At 36.1% G+C, this 20,939-nt stretch overlaps 1 protein-coding gene across 1 annotated transcript; it reads left to right on the forward strand.

The window, feature by feature from the left end:
* The first annotated feature begins 3,535 nt into the window (after positions 1-3,535).
* fyna (FYN proto-oncogene, Src family tyrosine kinase a) lies at positions 3,536-20,637 on the forward strand. Its single transcript, XM_067366505.1, has 13 exons — positions 3,536-3,637; positions 4,707-4,794; positions 6,116-6,372; positions 6,895-6,991; positions 8,368-8,466; positions 8,648-8,751; positions 11,574-11,723; positions 11,817-11,981; positions 12,189-12,368; positions 12,654-12,730; positions 12,842-12,995; positions 13,973-14,104; positions 19,190-20,637. Exons 3-13 carry the CDS (start codon positions 6,126-6,128, stop codon positions 19,396-19,398), a joined length of 1,614 nt encoding a protein of 537 aa, XP_067222606.1. The 5' UTR covers positions 3,536-3,637; positions 4,707-4,794; positions 6,116-6,125; the 3' UTR covers positions 19,399-20,637.
* Positions 20,638-20,939: the final 302 nt, after the last annotated feature.

Here is a 20,939-nt window from a genome sequence, read left to right on the forward strand (position 1 = left end):
TGTAGATCGAGGCTGTCATTCTGTCAAACATATCCTTTTGTTTTTCACAGAAGAAAGAATATCATTCACAGAATTGAAATTTACGGCAAACAATCCTTTTTAAGTGATTTCAACATTATTGCCTGATAAAAAAAAAGATTGCATTGAATACATTGTGCTAATATTTATGATTGTGTGTTATCATAATGGAACGTAACTTTAAATGCCCATTGTTGGCTTTTCAGGTAAACAATTCATGAAACAGCAAAAGAAGGTACAATGTCAAACCTATAGGTCAGTGAATATTATATTTAATGAAACATGTAATGCTCCAGCCTGACATCTATGAAACGCATTAGAACAATAGAACACATTGCAACCTTTCAGTTAAATGATTTGCAAAAGCGTGCATTTATAAAGGGTAGGATGGGGGAGATGCCTCCCTTAGGAACAATGTGGATTTACTTTAAACTGTAACATATTTAGATTTAAAGGTGCCCTAGATTCAAAAATTGAATTTACCTCGGCATAGTTGAATAACAAGAGTTCAGTACATGGAAATGACATACAGTGATTCTCAAACTCCATTGATTCGTCTTTCTTATATAAATCTCATTTGTTTAAAAGACCACCGAAGAACAGGCGAATCTCAACATTACACCGACTGTTACGTAACAGTCGGGGTGTACGCCCCCAATATTTGCATATGCCAGCCCATGGTCCCAACATTATTAAAGGCATTACACAAGGGCAGCCAGTATTAACGTCTGGATCTGCACAGGTGAATCAACAGACTAGGTAAGCAAGCAAGGACAATAGCAAAAAATGGCAGATGGAGCGATAATAACTGACATGATCCATGATAACATGATATTTTTAGTGATATTTGTAAATTGTCTTTCTAAATGTTTTGTAAGCATGTTGCTAATGTACTGTTAAATGTGGTTAAAGTTACCATCGTTTCTTACTGTATTCACGGAGACAAGAGAGCCGTCGCTATTTTCATTTTTAAACACTTGCAGTCTGTATAATGCATAAACACAACTTCATTCTTTATAAAACTCTCCAACAGTGTAGCATTAGCCGTTAGCCATGGAGCACAGCCTCAAACTCATACAGAATCAAATGTAAACATCTAAATAAACACTGTACTTACACGATTAGACATGCTGCATGACGAACACTTTGTAAAGATCCATTTTGAGGGTTATATTAGCTGTTTGAACTTTTTTTATGTTGTTTAAGGCAAGTGCGAGCTCTTGGGGCGTGGAGCACGAGATTTAAAGGGCCACACAGCTTGAATCGGCTAATTTCTAATTATGCCCCAAAATAGGCAGTTAAAAAAATGAATATAGGGTATTTTGAGCTGAAACTTCACAGACACATTCAGGGGACACCTTAGACTTATATTACATCTTTTAAAAAAAAAAAGTTCTAGGGAACCTTTAAGTTTAGAATGTGCAGGATGATGATGCATCAGCAAATATGTTATTATAGCAAATAAATAGAAACATTTGCTAGTTGTTATAGCACCATATGTCAGATATTAAAAGAAGGATTAGATGGCCCCCCTGGATAAACTTTTACAGAATAGACAACAGCAGCTGTGGAGAATGTATAAATATATAAGTGTCATCAATGTAAAATACTAAATAAACTATTGTATTTTATTAAAATCAAAATTTTATTTTGACAATTTAGTTGAATAACTGAGACAAAGCAGAATGCAGTAAAAGAGATCAATCTGAAAGGTGGAATTATTCTATGACTTATATCCAGGCATTTTAATATTTACTTATTTATTGCCGATATTTTAATTGAAGATATGTCATAAAACAACACTATGAATATAAATGTAATGATTTCACTCAACTAATCTATAGGTTTTAATGAAAATGAAGATGTCTGAAATGTACATCTAATTCATTGAAATACTTAATAATAACTTTAATTAATTACAATAGCCAATTATTACATTTAAAAATAGTAACACTAACAACACGCACTCGGGGCCTGTGCCAATTCTCAATCTTTTTACTTAAAAATAAAAACTGTAACTTTTACTCCACAAGTAAAAACACTGATGTGTCCACAAATCCTTCACTAACAAATAGACACAAAAAACTTTGATATTCAACATAATACAGTGTCATAGAGCACTATTTTCCAGAAAAACACAATTAGAAAATAAAATGCAAAAGCCTCTGAGTGCCATATGAAATGTTCTTCTAAAATGAGCATTTTTATCAAGCTTGTATGTTTAGGTTCAGTAATTTCACTATTTCACTTTAATGGCAATTAAAGGTGCTACAGAGGATTTTTGTTTTATACATTTTTGCAATATTACTTGAAACTGTCTTTACTAACTGATAAAAGACTATTTATTAGGTGCACTGAAAGGAATAATATTAATATACATCATCTGTGCACGAGGTAGGGCCTTAAAACCATCAGCCAATCGTTTACGCGATCATCGTGTAAACGATTGGCCCTCTGGCTTGTCAATCACTGCCGTGACGTTCCTTGTGAGAGACGAGCGCGGCTGCGCGCTCCAGTAACTTTCCACACTCCACAGGCGCCGCATGCATGTTTTTGTCAGGAGACAGGAGTAACAACTGCAGATTATGAGTTACCTGCGGTGAGTCCGACATAATGAATCCAAAAAACATGACACAGCGAATGCCGGTGGTAAACACTCGTGTTCCAATACTCGTGCATGATTTTTGGGAGGCGTTCCTTTGAAGTGAGCTGTGAAGGAGGGGGGCTGTTCTTACGCATGCGCTCATTTGAAAAACTCAGTAACAGTCTTTGGTTTCTCAGTCGACGAAAAAATCCTCTCTATCACCTTTAATAGGTCATTTTCATTGCCTTTAAAGTGAAGTGAAATAAGAACATAAACATAAAAGCTTGATAAAAATGCTCATTTTAGAAGAACATTTCAGACGGCACTTGGAGGCTTTTGCATCTGAAGTCTTCATACATATAAAACAAAATTAAAAATAGCATAGCCGTTCATCAAAAGTGCTGAGATAAGATTTTGTGCCATCTATGGTCAGGAGAAAAAAATAAGGTGTCTGGTTCACCCGACTAGGATGAACACTAGACTGAGCCTACTTGTGGCAGGCGATATGAAAGGAAACGTTTCACACCCATACCGTTTCTAATCTAACAGAGAGTGTCTAGAAAAGCAGGTGTACCTCACAACATGCATGGATTAGAATTTTTTTTTTTTTAAACTCACACCAAAATTATTGGTGTCACAGGCTGTCGACGATTACAGAGAGATTTGTGGAGCATGACCAGACAGTCCTTGTTTTCCTATAGTAACCACACAGCTGTGCCCACGCTGCATAGTAGGAGCAAGAAAGGACCATAGAGGAGGCAAAATATGCGCGCGCACGCACGCAGGCGTCTTCTGCGCCACCCGATTGGCTGAAGGCCCTGTCAATCACACCCTCGGTCCCCAGAGAGAATCCGCCTCAGCAACGCCATCATCTGTTACACTCGGCGACAGGAGCAGCCTGAGCCGTCAGGGCCAATGTTGTTATTTTCATAATTCACCGAGATTTTATTAATAGGAAAAGCTGTCTGCAAATGACCTATTTTCGATTCTCTCTTTGCGGTGAAATACAAAACACTTCGGGCAACCCCTCTCTTGGTAAGCATTTTTTGATGGTCTGGCGTTTTTGATACACTTGGTGCAGCCGATGTGTTTCCAATGGATATTGTGGTTAATGAAAATGATGGGAGATGGAGGCACTATAATGCCAGTGCGAGCCGACTAACCACAATGCATTCGCTTTATCAGCCGCTTGGTGTTTAGGGATGTTTAATATCGAGAACGAATGTGTTTTGTGTAGGGATGGTGTGATGCTTTTGCTCCGAGGCGCTCGTCTGTGGCAGCAAGATTGATGCGCAGCAGAAAAAGCCTTACGTACACAATTGAATGGAAGAATAAGGCCTCTGTCACTGGACAGTAGTCATCTTATGATAGAATGAAATCAAACAATACCCTTTATCGGGGTTTACAATCTCAACAGAAAAGTATTTGTGTGACTTAAAGATTTTTTATTTTTAGTACAATCTGTCTATTGATTTTTTTGGTTGTTTTATGTCTGTTCGAATGTATATATGCAGTGGACATCAGGCACAAAAAGCCCTTTTCCCCTCTTATTGCTTTCTTTATGCATGCAGAATTATAAATACAGGGTAACCATGGTCATGGAAAACCTGGGAAAAATCTGGGTATTTTAAAGTAGTCTGGGAAAGTAATAAACCATCATGGAATTGTTTCTAGTGTACATTATGTTTCTGTGGTTTTGCTTTGAGTCTCAGAAAGTCAAATCCTTCTTATAGTTTAAATTTCTTAATTTAAAGGATTGGTACCTGAAATCCTCACAGCAATATCTATATATTTGGCCAGTCATCATGAACAAAATGTCTTGCAAATTCATTGATAAAAACCATGGATGTAATTTTATTACAGACTAAATATATATCCTAGGGTCTCATGTTGTGATGAGTATAAACGTATATAACTTTGTTTTTTTAGGGAGATAATAGTTCTTTGACTATGAATAATCTCTGTGGGTGAGACTCAAGACACTTTTCCTTGTTTTCTGCAGATTATAAAACATACTGACATAAGACCTCAAGTATTCTATATAGTTACCCAGAAGTTGTTTGCGAATATAACGTTGTCTCTGGCTTTTGTTTTGCCCACTCAGGCAAAGGAGTAAATCGTAGATGTTTTCACCCCATCTTTAATTGAATGGAATGCGAATACTCCACTGTGGTAGCCCAGTGCTCGCCTTGGTATGTTTATTGAATGTATGTTTTCGTTTACTTCCTGCATGTGTTACATTTCTGTCAAACAAGCTACTCATATTAAAGGGTTAGTTCACCCAAAAATGAAAATTCTGGCATTAATTACTCACCCTCATGTCGTTCTACACCTGTAAGACCTTCCTTCATCTTCAGAACACAAATTAAGATATTTTTGATGAAATCTCAGTGCGGCCTGCATTGCCAGCAAGACAATTAACACTTTTAATACCCAGAAAGCTACTAAAGATGTATTTAAAGTATTTAAATCAGTTCATGTGAGTACCTTTATATTATGAAGCAACAAGAATACTTTTTGTATGCCAAAAAAACAAAAAAAACGACTTTATTCAACAATATCTAGTGATCAAAACACTGCTTCATGAAGCTTTGAAGCTTTACGAATCTTTTGTGTCGAATCAGTGGTTCTGAGCACGTATTAAACTGCCAAAATCACGTGAACCATTGAAATTTCGAAACATTTATGACGTAACGAAGCTTCATTTACAGAAATCACGTGACTTTGGCGCTCCAAACCACTGATTAGAAACAAGATTCGTAAAGCTTTGAAGCTTCATGAAGCTGTGTTTTGAAATCATTCAATAGTAGATATTGTTGAATAAAGTCGTTATTTTGTTTTTTTGGCACATAAAAAGTATTCTTGTCACTTCATAACATTAAGGTTGAACCACTGTAGTCACATGTTTTAAATATGTCTTTAGTAGATTTCTGGGCATCTGAAAGTGTTAATTATCTTGCTGGCAATGCAGACCTCACTAAGCCATCGGATTTGATCAAAAATATCTTAATTTGTGCTCTGAAGATGAACTGAAGATGAAGATTTGGGTGAACTAACCCTTTAACATTTGTTAATCATGATGTTCAATCAACAGAATGGAAAACTGGCTATGGTAGCATAATAGTTATTAGTAAAAGTGAAGTTGGCGTCACATTAACAATTGACTCACTTATCCAAATCATTATGCTATTTGATGCAAATAAGATTAAATGAATCACAAATTCAGTGAATGACACATTTATTTGTTTTCTCTGTAATTACAGACCTTTTTTTAGTGCTAAAAAGCAAGAGGTCTTGCTGAATCACTTGTCGAATTTATTATTGATTTATGTCTCTTTCAAGTAATTAATACTTAGGGGTATTTGTTTACTTCCAGTCAGTTGTTCTGAATATGAATCTGAACCTCGTCTTTAATATGGCTCATTTGATTAGATTCAAACCAATAAAATGTCCAAGCAGAAGTGTATATGTCAACATGTCTGTAAATGAATGTTCATTTTCTTCACCTCAAAGAATATAGATAATGGGCTGTGTGCAATGTAAGGACAAAGAGGCAACCAAACTCACGGATGACAGAGAAACTAGTGTCTCACAGCATGCAGGATATCGATATGGGGCTGATCCGACACCTCAGCACTACCCCAGCTTCGGAGTCACCACCATACCCAACTATAACAACTTCCATGCGCCTGTCAGTCAAGGAGTGACTGTGTTTGGTGGAGTGAACTCTTCTTCACACTCAGGAACGTTGCGATCCCGGGGTGGAACAGGTAAAATGAGGCACTTTGCTGTTCTGGCACTTCATCTTCAAACTGTCCTGAATGTTGAAGTCAACATGACATAAAAATCATCCTTATTTATTAGCCTACTCTTTCTTAGTTTTATTGTGCCTGCTGGATTGGTCCACATCATTCCAAATAAAAAAATGTTTGTCTTCCTTGTTAAAACAACTTGTCTTTTTGGCTGACATCACCAAGGCCTCTAATTTTTCAGCTCCAGCCTCCATTCTGGTATCAAGCATGCACGTTTTTGGTGATCCAATCAAATTTATTGGCTAAAATCAAGTTTTTTCTCATTGAATATCTTGTTTTATTTGGAAATGAGTTGTAAAATGAGTTGTGAATACTGCTTAATGTTGACTGTTTAAAATAACATATCCCTTTTTAAAAATATCCCAAATATTTCTACTTCGGAGCACATTTTTGAGACATTGTAGTATTTCTATAAAACTATGTATTGTTTTAGTCTTTTTTTAGTCAGTATGCTGATGTCATTTGTCATTTACTTTGCAGGAGTAACACTCTTTGTAGCACTTTATGATTATGAGGCAAGGTCAGAAGATGACCTCAGCTTCAGGAAAGGGGAAAAGTTCCAGATTCTAAATAGCACGTGAGTTTATTGGTCATATTAACATATTATTTAAAAAAAAATAATAATTTGGAGCCCCGCATATGACATGAGGTAATAAAGTATATATAGTGGCCACGAATTAACAATTCATTCTTGCCATCCTAGGTGTATATGACTTTCTTCTTTCAGATGAACACAATCAGAGTTATATTAAAAAATATTCTCTCTCTTTCAAGCTTTATAATGGGAGTGAATGGTAACCGAGATATTGAATCCCCAAAAAGCGCATCCATCCATCATAAAACTAATTCATACAGCTCTAGGGGGTTAATAAATGTCTTCTGAAGTGAAGTGGTGTGTTTTTGTAAGAAAAATATCCATATTTATAACTTTATAAACTAGAATCACTGGCTTCCATAAGCGGGTTGATTCCGGCGGAATAGTGAACTATGACCCGACACATGACGTACTGACGAACGCGGAAGCGCAGAGGAGAGAGCAAAACAAAACACCGGTCACGAATTAGAAGTCTAAATTGAGAATTTTTAAAGAGAAATATCAGAGGAGCTTACTTGTTTGAACCGTGAAAGTATAAATATGTATATATATATATATATATATATATATATATATATATATATATATAGTATATGGATATGTTTCTTACAAAAATGTATCGCTTTGTGTTTGACTGAAAGAAGACAGCCATATACACCTAGGATGGCTTGAGGGTGAGTAAATTATGGGATAATTTTCATTTTGGGGTGAACCAACCTTATAAAGTACTTTTAATATACACTGCTGTTTAAAAGTTTGGGGTTGGTAAGATTTTTTTCCCTGGTAATTTTTTAATGTTTTCAAAGAAGTCTCTTATTCTCTGCAAGGCTGAATTTATTTGACCAAAAAGCAGTAAAATTGTGGAATTAATAAAAGCAACTGTTTTCTACTTCTAATATATTTGAAAATGTAATTTATTCCTGTGATGGCAAGCTTCAGAATCATTACTCCAGTCTTCAGCGTCACATGATCCTTCAGAAATCATTCTAATATGCTGATTTGCTGTTCAAGAAACATTTCTTATTATTCTCAATGTTGAAAACATAGCTTAAAATTTTTGTGGAAACCATGATTTTCACTGGGTTGTCTGGATTCTTTGATCAGTAATAAATTCTGTTCTATTTAACTTTCTATTTGAAATATAAATAATTTATTAGATTATAAATGTCTGTCACAAAATCTTACCCCAAACCTTTGAACAGTAGTGTTTGTGTACATTATCTTTTGGGAACAAAAAAAAGGGGAGGTTTATATGTGCATTATAGAGCAGCCAGTTTTCTTCTAAATAATTGAAACTTGACCCATTAGAAATGTATTCATTGTTTATTTGTTCCCTTGCACCTGTTGCCATATATCAGGGAAGGAGACTGGTGGGAGGCCCGCTCTCTCACTACAGGTGGAACAGGATACATACCCAGTAATTATGTGGCTCCAGTCGACTCCATACAGGCAGAAGAGTAAGTTCCGTTTTAGTACTAAAATAGACAAAAGTGAAATATAAATAGTAGGACTGTCTAGAAGAACTACGTCTGTTTTTTGCATTACTCTTATGTGTTTTCATTGGGGCAAGCACAATAACTTAACTTTGTCATGTGGTCACACTGTTAACTAAACCAAACACTTTGTATTCCTTTGTAGTTGGTATTTTGGAAAACTAGGCCGTAAAGATGCAGAAAGGCAACTGTTGTCGAATGGAAATCCCAGAGGCACATTCCTTATAAGGGAGAGTGAGACCACGAAAGGTAATTCGCATTTGCACAAACCCATTCACAGATCATTTTAAATAACTGTATATTTTAATATATTTTAAAATGTTGGAAACATGTGTGGTACTTAATATTTTTGTGGAAACCGTGATGCATCTTTTTAGGATTATTTGATGAATAAACATTTCAAAAGAACATTTATTTGTTTAACACAAAAAATGTAACAAAAATATTAATTTCTCTCAGAAAAAAATGTGTTAAAGGATTAGATCACTTTCAAATTAAAATTTCATGATAATTTACTCACCCTCTTGTCATCCAGGATGTTCATGTCTTTCTTTCCTTCTTCAGTCGAAAAGAAATTAAGGTTTTTGATGAAAACATTCCAGGATTTTTCTCCTTATAGTGGACTTCAATGGACTCCAAATGGTTGAAGGTCAAAATTACAGTTTCAATGCAGCTTCAAAGGGCTTTAAATGATCCCAGACGAGGAATAAGGGTCTTATCTATCTAACTAAATTGTCATATACAATATCGTTAGCCTCATAGCATAAGTCTTTTTTTGGCCAAATTGTGATATCTGCCTATTGAAATATGATCTGGGCAATTATGCTATGATGCTAACGATATGTTAGTGCAAGTATATAACAATTAGTTCAAACTTTGACCTGTGGAGGGCAGTAATACATTTAGCAGTGTCTACACTGCTGGAATTCGAATAGAGAAGAAGAAGAGAGCTAGTTCAAGACGAGTGTTTTTTTATTTTTTTTATTTTATTAGAACATGACTGATCGTTTCGCTAGATAAGACCCTTATTCCTTGCCTGGGATCGTGTAAAGCCCTTTTAAGCTGCACTGAAATTGTAATTTTGACCTTCAACCATTTGGAGTACATAGAAGTCCACTTTATGGAGAAAAATACATGAATGTTTTCATCAAAAACCTTAATTTCTTTTCGACTGAAGAAAGAAAGACATGAACATCTTGGATGACATGAGGGTGAGTAAATTATCATGAAATTTTAATTTGAAAGTGAACTAATCCTTTAAGGCAGTGGTCTCAAACTGCCGGCCCGCCCTCGCCCTCCATCCGGCCCGCAACTGATCTTAAAAATAAAACATAATCCGGCCCGCAAAATTTTTCTCTAGTTGCTACTTGTCTGATATGCAAAGAAAAAGTCGCCGTTCTAAGGGGCATTCACATATCGCGTCACATAAGCGGCCGCGCCGCATTCTCCTTCTTTCCATTGCGCTTCTGCTCCCGTGGCGTCTGTCGTTGCTATGCAACCATGAGCTGCGCTCTCAACCGCGTCACTTCTATTATGAGCGCGCTTGCCTAAATTACAGTAAAAGCTCTTGACTTTAAGTCACGAGCATCGATTTAAACCACCGAAACGCGTCCGATGCAACCATTAAATGTTACCGATGTTCAAACGGCATCTTGGACAAACGTGTCTCAGCTGTGTGAGCACAAGCGTTGCAGGTGTCTGTCAAGAGACATAAGAGTGTACACATGTATTCAGGGATTGTATTTGTTCAGTACAGTGTTGTTCAGTGCAAGATTTTAATGCATTTAGGCTAAAATAGAGTAAGGGAAAATACTTCCACTAAATGTTTAAAACTAGTAATGTATGCAACAATGAGAGATTTTTATTTTTTGGCAAAATAAAGTTGATATATATAGCTCCAGTTTTTTGTTTATTTCTGACCAGGAGTCCATGCCACAAGTGTTGGTTTTGTTCCTAAATTACTATTTTTTTATTTTTTATTCCATGCACTTTGTTGGATGTGAGAAGTTGCACCATTGCAATTAATAGTATTATATTAGTAGTCTTATATTAGTATATTAGTAATATTATATAATTTTTACACTCTGTAACAATAAGAGAGACACTGCTGTTTACATTTAGTATAGTAAATAAAATATTTATAGCATAGCTATATGTAAATATTTTAGTAGGCCTAATGAAATTTGAAGTAAATGAGAAACAATGCAAAGGAAAGTAAATTTTCTGAAATGCTGCGCTTTCTTGCGCTTGAATGTTAATGGCCCTCCTATGAGGTGTCAATCACAGAAATGGCCCCCCGCCAATTTGAGTTTGAGACCCCTGCTTTAAGGTCTTTGCACACTGAGTCCGAAATTCGCATCCAAAATTTTCGCAGGTTGAAAAATAAATACGACCTCACGTTGTGTCAATCACGTTTACACACTGCCTCCGAAGCTTTCGTCCATCATAAAAATTTCTGCGTTTTTGAGAGACAATTCAGAGCCACCGTACAAGCGAACGCCAAAATACCGAATGCCATTTGACAAGTTAATCCATGCCGTCTACAGCACAAAGCAGCAGCACTGTATGACAAAGTGCGGAATACAAAGAGACAGAATATAAAGAAAGAATGTGCCTGTATCGCTAGCAAAGCATCAAACTGAGCCACGGACATCCTGAAGTAAACTTTGAAACGCTCAGGATAATCACGCAGCTCCTTGATGAGGTGGAACTCTCCTTCCTCTCTACGCAGTCTCGGGATTGGATGGATCCAATATTTCCTCTTTCTTTTTCTCTTTTTAAGAAGAGAGAGGACAACTAAATCATGCTCACTGCTTGAAGACTCCATTTTGTAATGTTTTGCAAATTTTTTCGCAATGGGTTCATTAATACGCATCGGTCTCAGTGTGCAAGGTCTCTGCGTGACAAATTTTTAGGATCACGAATACGAAAAATTTCGGACTCTAAACATTTGAACAGTAGTGTATATTAGTTGAAAGTTTTGCAAACTTTACATCTTTTTCTCTAAAATATTAACTGATATTTCAGACTCCTGTACTATCTAATTTTCTGTTCTCTCATGTTTATTCCAGGAGCATATTCATTGTCCATACAGGATTGGGATGAAACTAAGGGCGATCATGTGAAGCACTACAAGATACGCAAGTTAGACAATGGAGGATATTACATCACCACTAGAGCTCAATTTGAAACTCTGCAGCAGCTTGTGCATCATTATTCTGGTAAGTCTGTATTAAACTCTAAATACGAAAATGAGTTGATCTTGATGATAAAACGACAGTACAAGTACATGCTATTAATATCTCTGCATTCAGCCCGGGCTGCAGGACTCTGTTGCCGTTTAATAGTCCCATGCCATAAAGGCATGCCCCGCCTCGCCGACCTGTCCGTCAAAACCAAAGATGTATGGGAGATCCCACGGGAGTCACTTCAGCTCATCAAACGATTGGGGAATGGACAGTTCGGAGAGGTCTGGATGGGTAAGTGATTAGCTTAACCACATGCCCAATAAAAGAGTTTGATATTCATGCATTACTTATAATTCTAGGGGTATAAATCTAGGCCTGTCAGGGAGGCAGAGAACATTTCCTCTTGTCAAAAGAAAGCCAGCTGTCTTGGAAGGATTTATGTGTGGTTCCTTTCAAGGGCTGTGTGACTCACTATGAAGTCTTGTCTCTGAATGGCAGGCACTTGGAATGGCAATACTAAAGTGGCAGTGAAGACCTTGAAACCAGGCACAATGTCTCCAGAGTCGTTCCTGGAGGAGGCTCAGATAATGAAGAAACTGAGGCATGACAAGCTAGTGCAGCTCTATGCGGTCGTCTCTGAAGAACCCATCTACATTGTGACAGAATATATGAGCAAAGGTAGGATTTTACAAACAGAATTGCTAAATAAAGGCAGTTCTTTTGAACTTTCTGTTAATCAAAGAATCCTTAAAAAATCATCACAGTTTCCACAAATATATTAAGCAGCATATCTGTTTTCAACATTGATCATTGTAAGATCATAGTGACACTGAAGACTGGAGTAATGATGCTGAGAATCTAGCTTTGCCATCATAGGAATATATTATTATATATATATATTTATATTTACTCCTCCAAAGAAGTCACATAGGTTTGTTCACACATATTCTAATGGTCTTTTAGGAAGCCTGCTGGATTTCTTGAAGGATGGTGAAGGACGTGGGCTTAAATTGCCAAATTTAGTGGACATGGCTGCTCAGGTTAGTCAAATGTTTTGAAACCCATAATCGTTAAAGGTATCTGGTATCAGTAAGCACTTACCTGACCACGGGACATTTAAATATTTAATTGCTTGCACACTCCTTTTTTAGGTTGCTGCAGGCATGGCTTACATTGAAAGGATGAACTACATCCACAGAGATCTGCGGTCTGCCAATATACTTGTTGGTGATAGTTTAGTGTGCAAGATTGCAGATTTTGGACTGGCCAGACTAATAGAGGACAATGAATACACAGCTCGACAAGGTGAGGGATGCGATTCCAAATCAGGCTTATCTACTCTGTCTTTATAGACTTAGTTATCCCTCTATGGCAGTGGTTCCCAAACCTGTCCTGAAGGACCCCCAGAACTTTCACATTTTGTATGTTGCCCTTATCTGACACACCTACAGTACTTCAGGTCTTGCAGTCTTTACTAATGAGCTGATGAGTTTGAATCAGGTGTGTTAGATGAGAGAGACATCCAAAATGTTGCCATATGGTGACATTATTTTCCCTCACTTTACACTTAACACTTACCATTCAGGAAAAAAAAAAGAACAACAAACTGTATTATTGGAGTTAAAAGATCAGAGTTTATAAAAACAATTAATATGCTGTTTTTAAGTCATATGATACTGCAAGATGCAAAATTCAAATTTCCTACTACAGCTGGATATTTTGCTGCATTTTGTATTATGAAAATAGATATTTTAGTTCACAGTCTAACATAGTTTTACAGTAAACTGAGAAAATATTAATGTTAACATATGACAAGTGTTTAATATAATTGCAATAATCCATTTACTTACCAGGCATTTTTATACATATTTGCATCACTTGTATTACTGTGGTTATGTGTTTATAGTGATACAATTGTTTTTATGCATACAAATATTTCATGTGTTCATTGAAGAATATAATTAATATATATTTTTAAATAATTTGTTTGTAGGGGTTCCAAATGAATAAATATATTAATTCATATGAGAAACTTGTTTTTTAACCATAGTTAGTTGCCATGTGGCAACATTTTCAGAATGGCAACATCTCAAAAGTAGTTTAGATGACGTGGCCATATAGGTCATATAATTTATGACTAAGCTGTGTTTTATCTACTAATGTTTGTTTCCTTATGCACGTATTCAACAGAGTTAAATCTGCAATTTCCCTGGGAACATTGCCCAGTTCACAAGTAGGCCACATTTCGAGATCAGATCCATAAATCCAGTGTTCCGTTGTAGGTGCCAAGTTCCCAATCAAGTGGACGGCTCCAGAGGCAGCACTCTATGGAAGGTTTACTATCAAGTCTGATGTGTGGTCGTTTGGAATACTACTCACAGAGCTGGTCACCAAAGGACGCGTGCCCTATCCAGGTGAGATCTAATGGTGGAAGGAACATTCTTAGATTGTTATCACTGACGGCAGCTGACAAAAAAAGACCAAAAATCCATTCATTTTTATTGAAAGTTTGCCATTTGATACAATATGAATTCTTAAAGGGACAATTAACTCAAAAATTAGTATTCTATCATCATTTACTCACTGTCAAGTCAATACAATACAAACCTTTATATATATATATATATATATATATATATATATATATATATATATATATATATATATATATATATATATATATATATATATATGTATGTCTCAATGTCTCCTTAGTTATTCATTAACTTTTGTCAATCCAAATGATTCCAGTCTGATTTCAGATTCTGAAAGTTGTGTTTATATGAACCCTAAATTTTGTTCAGAATACATGCATTACATGTATTCTGAACAAAACTTCAGCATATGCGCATTGCTCAGTCGCTGCGTTCAGAACAATAAAGCCACTGTGATAAAGTCACCGGAGCTACCATGAGTATATATTTGTTTGTCGTTTTTGCCTTGATGACATGTTTATAATGAAAGTCAAATATTCAGTCTCCTCCTCTGACCAGTTCGTAAGAAATAAATAAACAAATTCAGGTTCATAACATGTAAAACATATGTAAACCTCAGAGATCTTATTATAAAAGTGCTATGGTAAACATACAGTACTGAGCAAGGTATTTTTGAATCCGATTGAGAGAATATATGAATTCAAGCATTTACAAGCTTATTTTTGTCCTATTGAGTAGATTATTTAAGGTCTACATCACCCCTTTAATCCGATTGAAAATTTTTTCAGATAAAGCTCAGTCGGGTCGATTGAGGTGTTTTCCATAGAGTGTAAAAAAGATGGATGATGTGTCTCCGGCTCTCCGCTTCCTTCTACTGTAGAAAAATGAAGCCAAAATATCCCAGAAACAGTCGTTGCCGATTACATCATTCAAAGGCTGAGTCTGTGCAGTAGTGATCCTGAGGTGGAGCTGCGGTATCAAGGTCCCTCCCGTTTCCGCAGCTTCAATCGGAAGCACAGCTGTCAATCATAATGTTTCAACCCGTTTTATAGCATCAAATTAGAGATCGACCGATATATCGATTTACCGATATTTTCCCGATATTTAAGCATTTTACCATAATCGGATATCGTTTTTTATATCGGATTTACTGATAAACGCTGCCATCTTGTGGGTGTTTTGAGAATTGCGCGCAAGATCGCCATTACAGCGCATCTGAGGGGAGACGAGACAACGGCGTGCACATGTAACGCATAATACCTGCTTTGCTGTAATTAGTAAACTTTATTTAACATAACAGCCATTAATGCACAAATTAGATGTGTTACATAAATGCCTGAAATGTAGCTAGTTTATGCAGCTTATCTCTAAGAATGTAACTTTTAACAAGATTCACTTGTTTAAAACACCGTAATTATATAACCATTTACATTAATATGCTAATAAATATCCAAGTAAACAACTCTATGGAAATTAATTATTTATTATCTCCGCAACCAATCGAGTATAGATCTGAGTAAATGCATTGATAAACAGCACTTTGTCTGCAGATATTTCATAATCTAGAATGACAAAAACATTATTAATAATTCTGATATAACATACCAGTTGAGAAATGCAGTAAAATACGATGTTTTGTTTGTTATATTCCAATATTCCAGAGAATATTATTCAGTTATTTAACATTATCCAGCAAATTATTCTTCACTCTTTAGCCCATTAAACAGCTTATAAATCTACTAAAACTGTAGTTTAAAATGAAGCATTACATTTCTGCAAAGTTGATATGACTCCTGTCTTTAAGTTATTTTCTCCATTTGAAAACATTAGACATTCTAAATTTTTAAATTTTGCTTATTGTTAACATTAGTGTTGCTGCTGATGCTTTTTATAAATAAAATAATTTTTGTAATATGAATATTACAATTAACATGAAAGACTACTAATTTTCAACAAAAACAGTTTAGTATCAGTGCACTTTTTTTATTTTTTGCAGTTTCAGATTTGTTTTGTTTTCCGTGCAAGGAGGGAGTGACTGTAATAAATAAAATGGTTTGTTCAGTGGTGTTGTAATCGTGTCAAAAACAGAAGTATAACAGTAAATACATATCGGTTCTGCATATCAGTTATCGGGCACATAAACACACAAATTATTGGTATCGGTCCTAAAAAGTCAATATCGGTCAATCACTACATCAAATAACTAAAACCAAACTTACTTGGAAAAACAAACATTTGAACATATGTTTGCATGATAAGAACTACCTAAAATGACAGAAATGTTGTTTGGAAAAAAACAATTATTTGAAGTGTAATTGGATTTTTTAGTTTGGCTCACGTCCCATTCGACTGCAGGGAGTGGGTGAGGTTTATGACCTATACTGCAGCCAGCCACCAGTGGGCGATCGAAATGCTTTGGCTTCACTTTTCAGGAAGTGTGCGGCACACTTGGTGTTTAGATGAAGCCATTTTAATCCGATTGAGCCATCACTCTGATTACTAACTAATTATTTAGGTGCGTGTTAGGGCTGCACGATTAATTGCAATTAACCTGAAATCGTGCTTAAACCGCTTGGCTTAGTGCGATTATGAAATTGCAAAGGCTGCGAATATTTTTTTATGCGCAGCTTGTCAGTGAATCGCACCTCTGTGATCAGTAGTAAATGCTGCTCCATCTGAAAGCACTGTGAGTTTGATTCGCTTATAATGTGCTTTTGAAAAAAGCAACATGCATCAAACATCTTTCCAAACATGAGAAGCATTTATGAACCTCTTTTCCAACAAAAGACAACATTTAATAGCATGTTTTTACTCTAAACTCACTTCATAATGTCAGTCGAGTGTTTGAAACAACATCCTTCTGTGAGATGGTATGGCTTCTTACTCAGAACAAGGAATAAAATAATATTATTTGTTTCATAGTATTCTATACAGTGATACTGGTAAAGGCTATGTCGATTAGCTTTGCATTGTAAATATACTTTATTTTCATGAAAATACCAAAGAAGACTTAAAGAACTCAGATAAACCATATATTGTTGTAGTCATGTGTTTATTAGTCGTGTTTAATCAGAGCTTCAATCATCTATTCAGCTACAGTGATAGTATGATAACCCATAGGGATTTCCTGGAACTATGTGCATTATCTTTCTTCTTAGGGGCATATTTGGAGTTTCTGAGCGAGAGCGCCCTCTGGCTTTCAGATGGAGTAGCATTTAGCAGTACTTCACTGGCAAGCTGTGCATAAAAAAATCACAGCCAGTTGCCAAATCGTGTGCAGTTTATTTTTAATTAATCATGCAGCCCTAGTGCATGTAAATGTTGGACCCCATAGACTTGCATTGTATGGACAGTAACAGCTAAAACATTCAAAATATCTTCTTTTGTGTTTCGCAGAAGCTAGAAATTTTGTAATGTTTTGGGTGAACTATCTCTTTAAAAGACTCATTTCACCAATCCAAGTGCACACACACTCACACAGCGTGAACACGCACCCGGAGCAGTGGGCCTTTTTTGCTGCGGCGCCCGGGGAGCGATTGGGGGTTAGGTTTCGCCCTCGCCTACTCTAAGCTAGTGTTGTCAAAAGTACCGACTTCGGTACCTTGTCGGTACTGAAATTTTAAAAACGTGACGCTTTGAGCACTGTTGAGTGGATTCGTAAACATCTCTGATTGGCCGTTGTTTTCACGGCTCATCGGATATGTCTGTGATAGGCTTCAATGATCAACGCTGTAAAAACGTTGTAAATAGTCATCAATTAATCTCTTCACTAAGCGCTTACACAGATACACACGGGAGCGTTTGAAAGCAGGCGTCTATCGGTCCACTGTTAGACACCTGCTTTCAGTCGCTCGCGCTCCCACTTTCAAAACGTTTTCAAATTCAAACACTTCCGTGTGCTTTCAAATGCTCCCACGCGTTGATCATTGTAGCCAATCACAGGCATATCCGATGAGCGCGTCAACACAATGGCCAATCAGAGATGTTTATGAATCCGCTCAACAGCGCTCAAAGCGTCACGTTTTTAAAATTTCAGTACCGATAGGTAACGAAGTCGGTACTTTTGACAACACTACTCTGAGCTTGATTGATATGTCTGAGTAAACCACGCCCTCCACATTACTCTAAGGAAAAAGAAATGTAGAAATAAAGAAATGTAGAAATGAATAAATTTGGAAATAAATGCATAAATAAATACATAAATAAATGTGGAAAAAATTAAAATCGAAATTAATAAATGTGGAAAAAAATGTATATATACATAAATAAGGAAATAAATGTATAAATAATTATTTATTTATTTATTTTTTTTTTTTGCTTTTCTATGTATATTTATTTATTTATTTATTTTTAATTTTGGCACAATTGGCATTCTATATTTCACTGCACAATTGTTGCATTTCGCCCCCTAGTGGCAGTCGCGCAGAATTTTCAAATTGGTCGTGCGTAGCCGTTACCTTCGTTTATTCAACATGGTAGAATGAATAAATATGAATAAATTAATAAATGCACATTGGATAAACTACCAACAGTACTTCTGAAGGAAAACTATTATGGGACTTACTTATTTAATAATTATTAATTAGTTATTAATTAAACAGTCTAAGATGGTCTGCAAAAACTAAATGTGAAGAAATCAAAAGATCAGAAAATCCTCTAAAGCGTTTAACCCCTGAAAGCATAAAACTATAAATTAATTTCTGCAGAAATAGTACAGAAAAACATAAAAGTGCATGTTTAACTTAGTTTTGTACTAAAAATGTCTGTGAACAAATAAATAAAGCTTGCAAATGGATGGATTTAAAATACTGTCTGTGGCGGATTTTTGTCTGCTCAGGCTTGTTTTTCCGTTCATTATAGGTCATGGAAATTCAGCTTATTAGTCAGTGAAAGCCAAGGAAAAGTTAGGGAATTTGGCTTAGAGTGGGAGCCCTGCTCTGACTCTCTAACCATTAGGCCACAACTGCGCCACGTATGAAGTACAACATAGCATCACACAGGAATTTAACGGCCCTACAACTTTTTTCTCAGTTAAAGAACACATGCTTTGCATTTGTCCCTCAGGCATGAACAACCGGGAAGTCTTGGAGCAAGTAGAGCGTGGTTACAGGATGCCCTGCCCCCAGGACTGTCCCAGCTCCCTGCATGAGCTCATGCTCCAATGCTGGAAGAGGGACCCCGAGGAGCGGCCCACCTTTGAGTATCTGCAAGCCTTCCTGGAGGATTACTTCACTGCCACTGAACCACAGTATCAACCCGGGGACAACCTCTAAACACAGAGCTCCAGAGTACAGAGAGTGCCACAACAGACTGCCCTTCAAAAGACTGATCAAAAGAGCGTTTGATGAGAAAAGCTTCCAGGTTTTGTGCCATCTCGACCCAATATCTGACACAATCCATCTTCCATTGAACAAAGGACATGCAATCGCATTATATCTGTCAGTAAAGCCAAAAATAGTGTTCTGTGGAGAGACATCAGTCATGATTAATGATAAGAATGGCTTGTTTGTATGTAGTGTAAATAGTGTGTTTAGTTTTCCCTTGTATTTGGCTTGTTTTATTACTTTTATAATGCTGTTTTGCGTTCTTATCCAGGCCGGGAAAGAATCGACGCTGTGAGGAAAGCATGATCGACAGAGGCGAAATCGAACATTTTAAAAATTTACAATGATTCTGGAAATCATTCTTAGACACTTCCAGTAGGATGTTGACCAGCCTCTTTTAAATATTAAGGGAATTCTGTCAATTGTATATTAAATTAACTGTACATGTCAAAACATTCCCTTTTAGCCGAGACATACAGCAGTGCATAGGTAGCATTTCTGACACATTATTGTGACTTTCACAGAGGGTAATGATGTCTGCACTGGTTTTAGTGAGTTTGCTGGGCCTAATTATTTTGCACCTGCTTTTAGCAAGCGCTCAGTGTCTCTCTTTTGTTTTCTGCTTCTTAGAACGAGTGCATTTTCTATTTAGTCACTTTGGATTAACAATAGAGCAATGTATGTATCAGAATAGTATGAGACCAAGTGGGCATTATGCTTGACCATACTTGCATCTCTCCTGCAAATGAGATAAAATGACTGCTAACATCCTTACTGTTGTGAGAGAAAATAAAAGGAGTCCATTAAATGTATCTCACAATATCATGCATTATAAAATAACACGACTAAATACGTAGAGAAATATTATGAAATGGTAGAATTTCACTCAAGATAACTCATTGCTGGTTTGTTTTTGCCCCTCGTTTTGTCTTTCATGATAAAATGATACGTATGTCTGAATATTCATTATTGGGTCATTCTTTACTTTTTTCGCTTTTAAGAAGTGACAGACCTCTCTGTAAGTCATGAGCCATTTTCCAAGAGCAGTTATTCACCCACTCTTCATGATTTCAGCCAATGTTTTGGGTAGAATAAGGGGTTCAATTGAGGGTTGCTTTTATCAGGGCCTATCATTTAAATTATGTGCTGCATTTGTGTTAAAATCCAACCTTATAATTTCCACATTTATTTTTGTACCATCTATATTTGGATTAATTCATAAATATTGTGTTTATTTAATTTCTTTGTTTCATTTATGCACAAACACTTTTAGAATAAAGTGTCATTCAAATCCATTTCTATCAACCTTTCTTTTTTCCACCTGACATCGGATTATAATTGAATATCTTTTTTGTTAAGTTTGGCAGGTTCTTCAAGATTTAAAATTCTCAAGATTTAACTTTTTTTATTTAGTCACAATTTGATATTTATGAGAAAAAGTGGTCTTAAAACACATTCCTACTGATGCATTAACAAACATGTTCGATTTT

The sequence above is a fragment of the Chanodichthys erythropterus genome, chromosome 18 (assembly GCF_024489055.1).
Source record: "Chanodichthys erythropterus isolate Z2021 chromosome 18, ASM2448905v1, whole genome shotgun sequence".
In the NCBI taxonomy this organism is placed as follows: domain Eukaryota; kingdom Metazoa; phylum Chordata; class Actinopteri; order Cypriniformes; family Xenocyprididae; genus Chanodichthys; species Chanodichthys erythropterus.

Excerpts from the sequence above, each read along its gene's own strand:
- fyna (XM_067366505.1), top strand. The coding sequence starts at position 6,126 with ATGGGCTGTGTGCAATGTAAGGACAAAGAGGCAACCAAACTCACGGAT. Across the intron at positions 6,373-6,894 it reads GCGATCCCGGGGTGGAACAG|GAGTAACACTCTTTGTAGCA; the intron begins GTAAAATGAGGC and ends TTTACTTTGCAG. Across the intron at positions 12,731-12,841 it reads TAGTGGACATGGCTGCTCAG|GTTGCTGCAGGCATGGCTTA; the intron begins GTTAGTCAAATG and ends CTCCTTTTTTAG.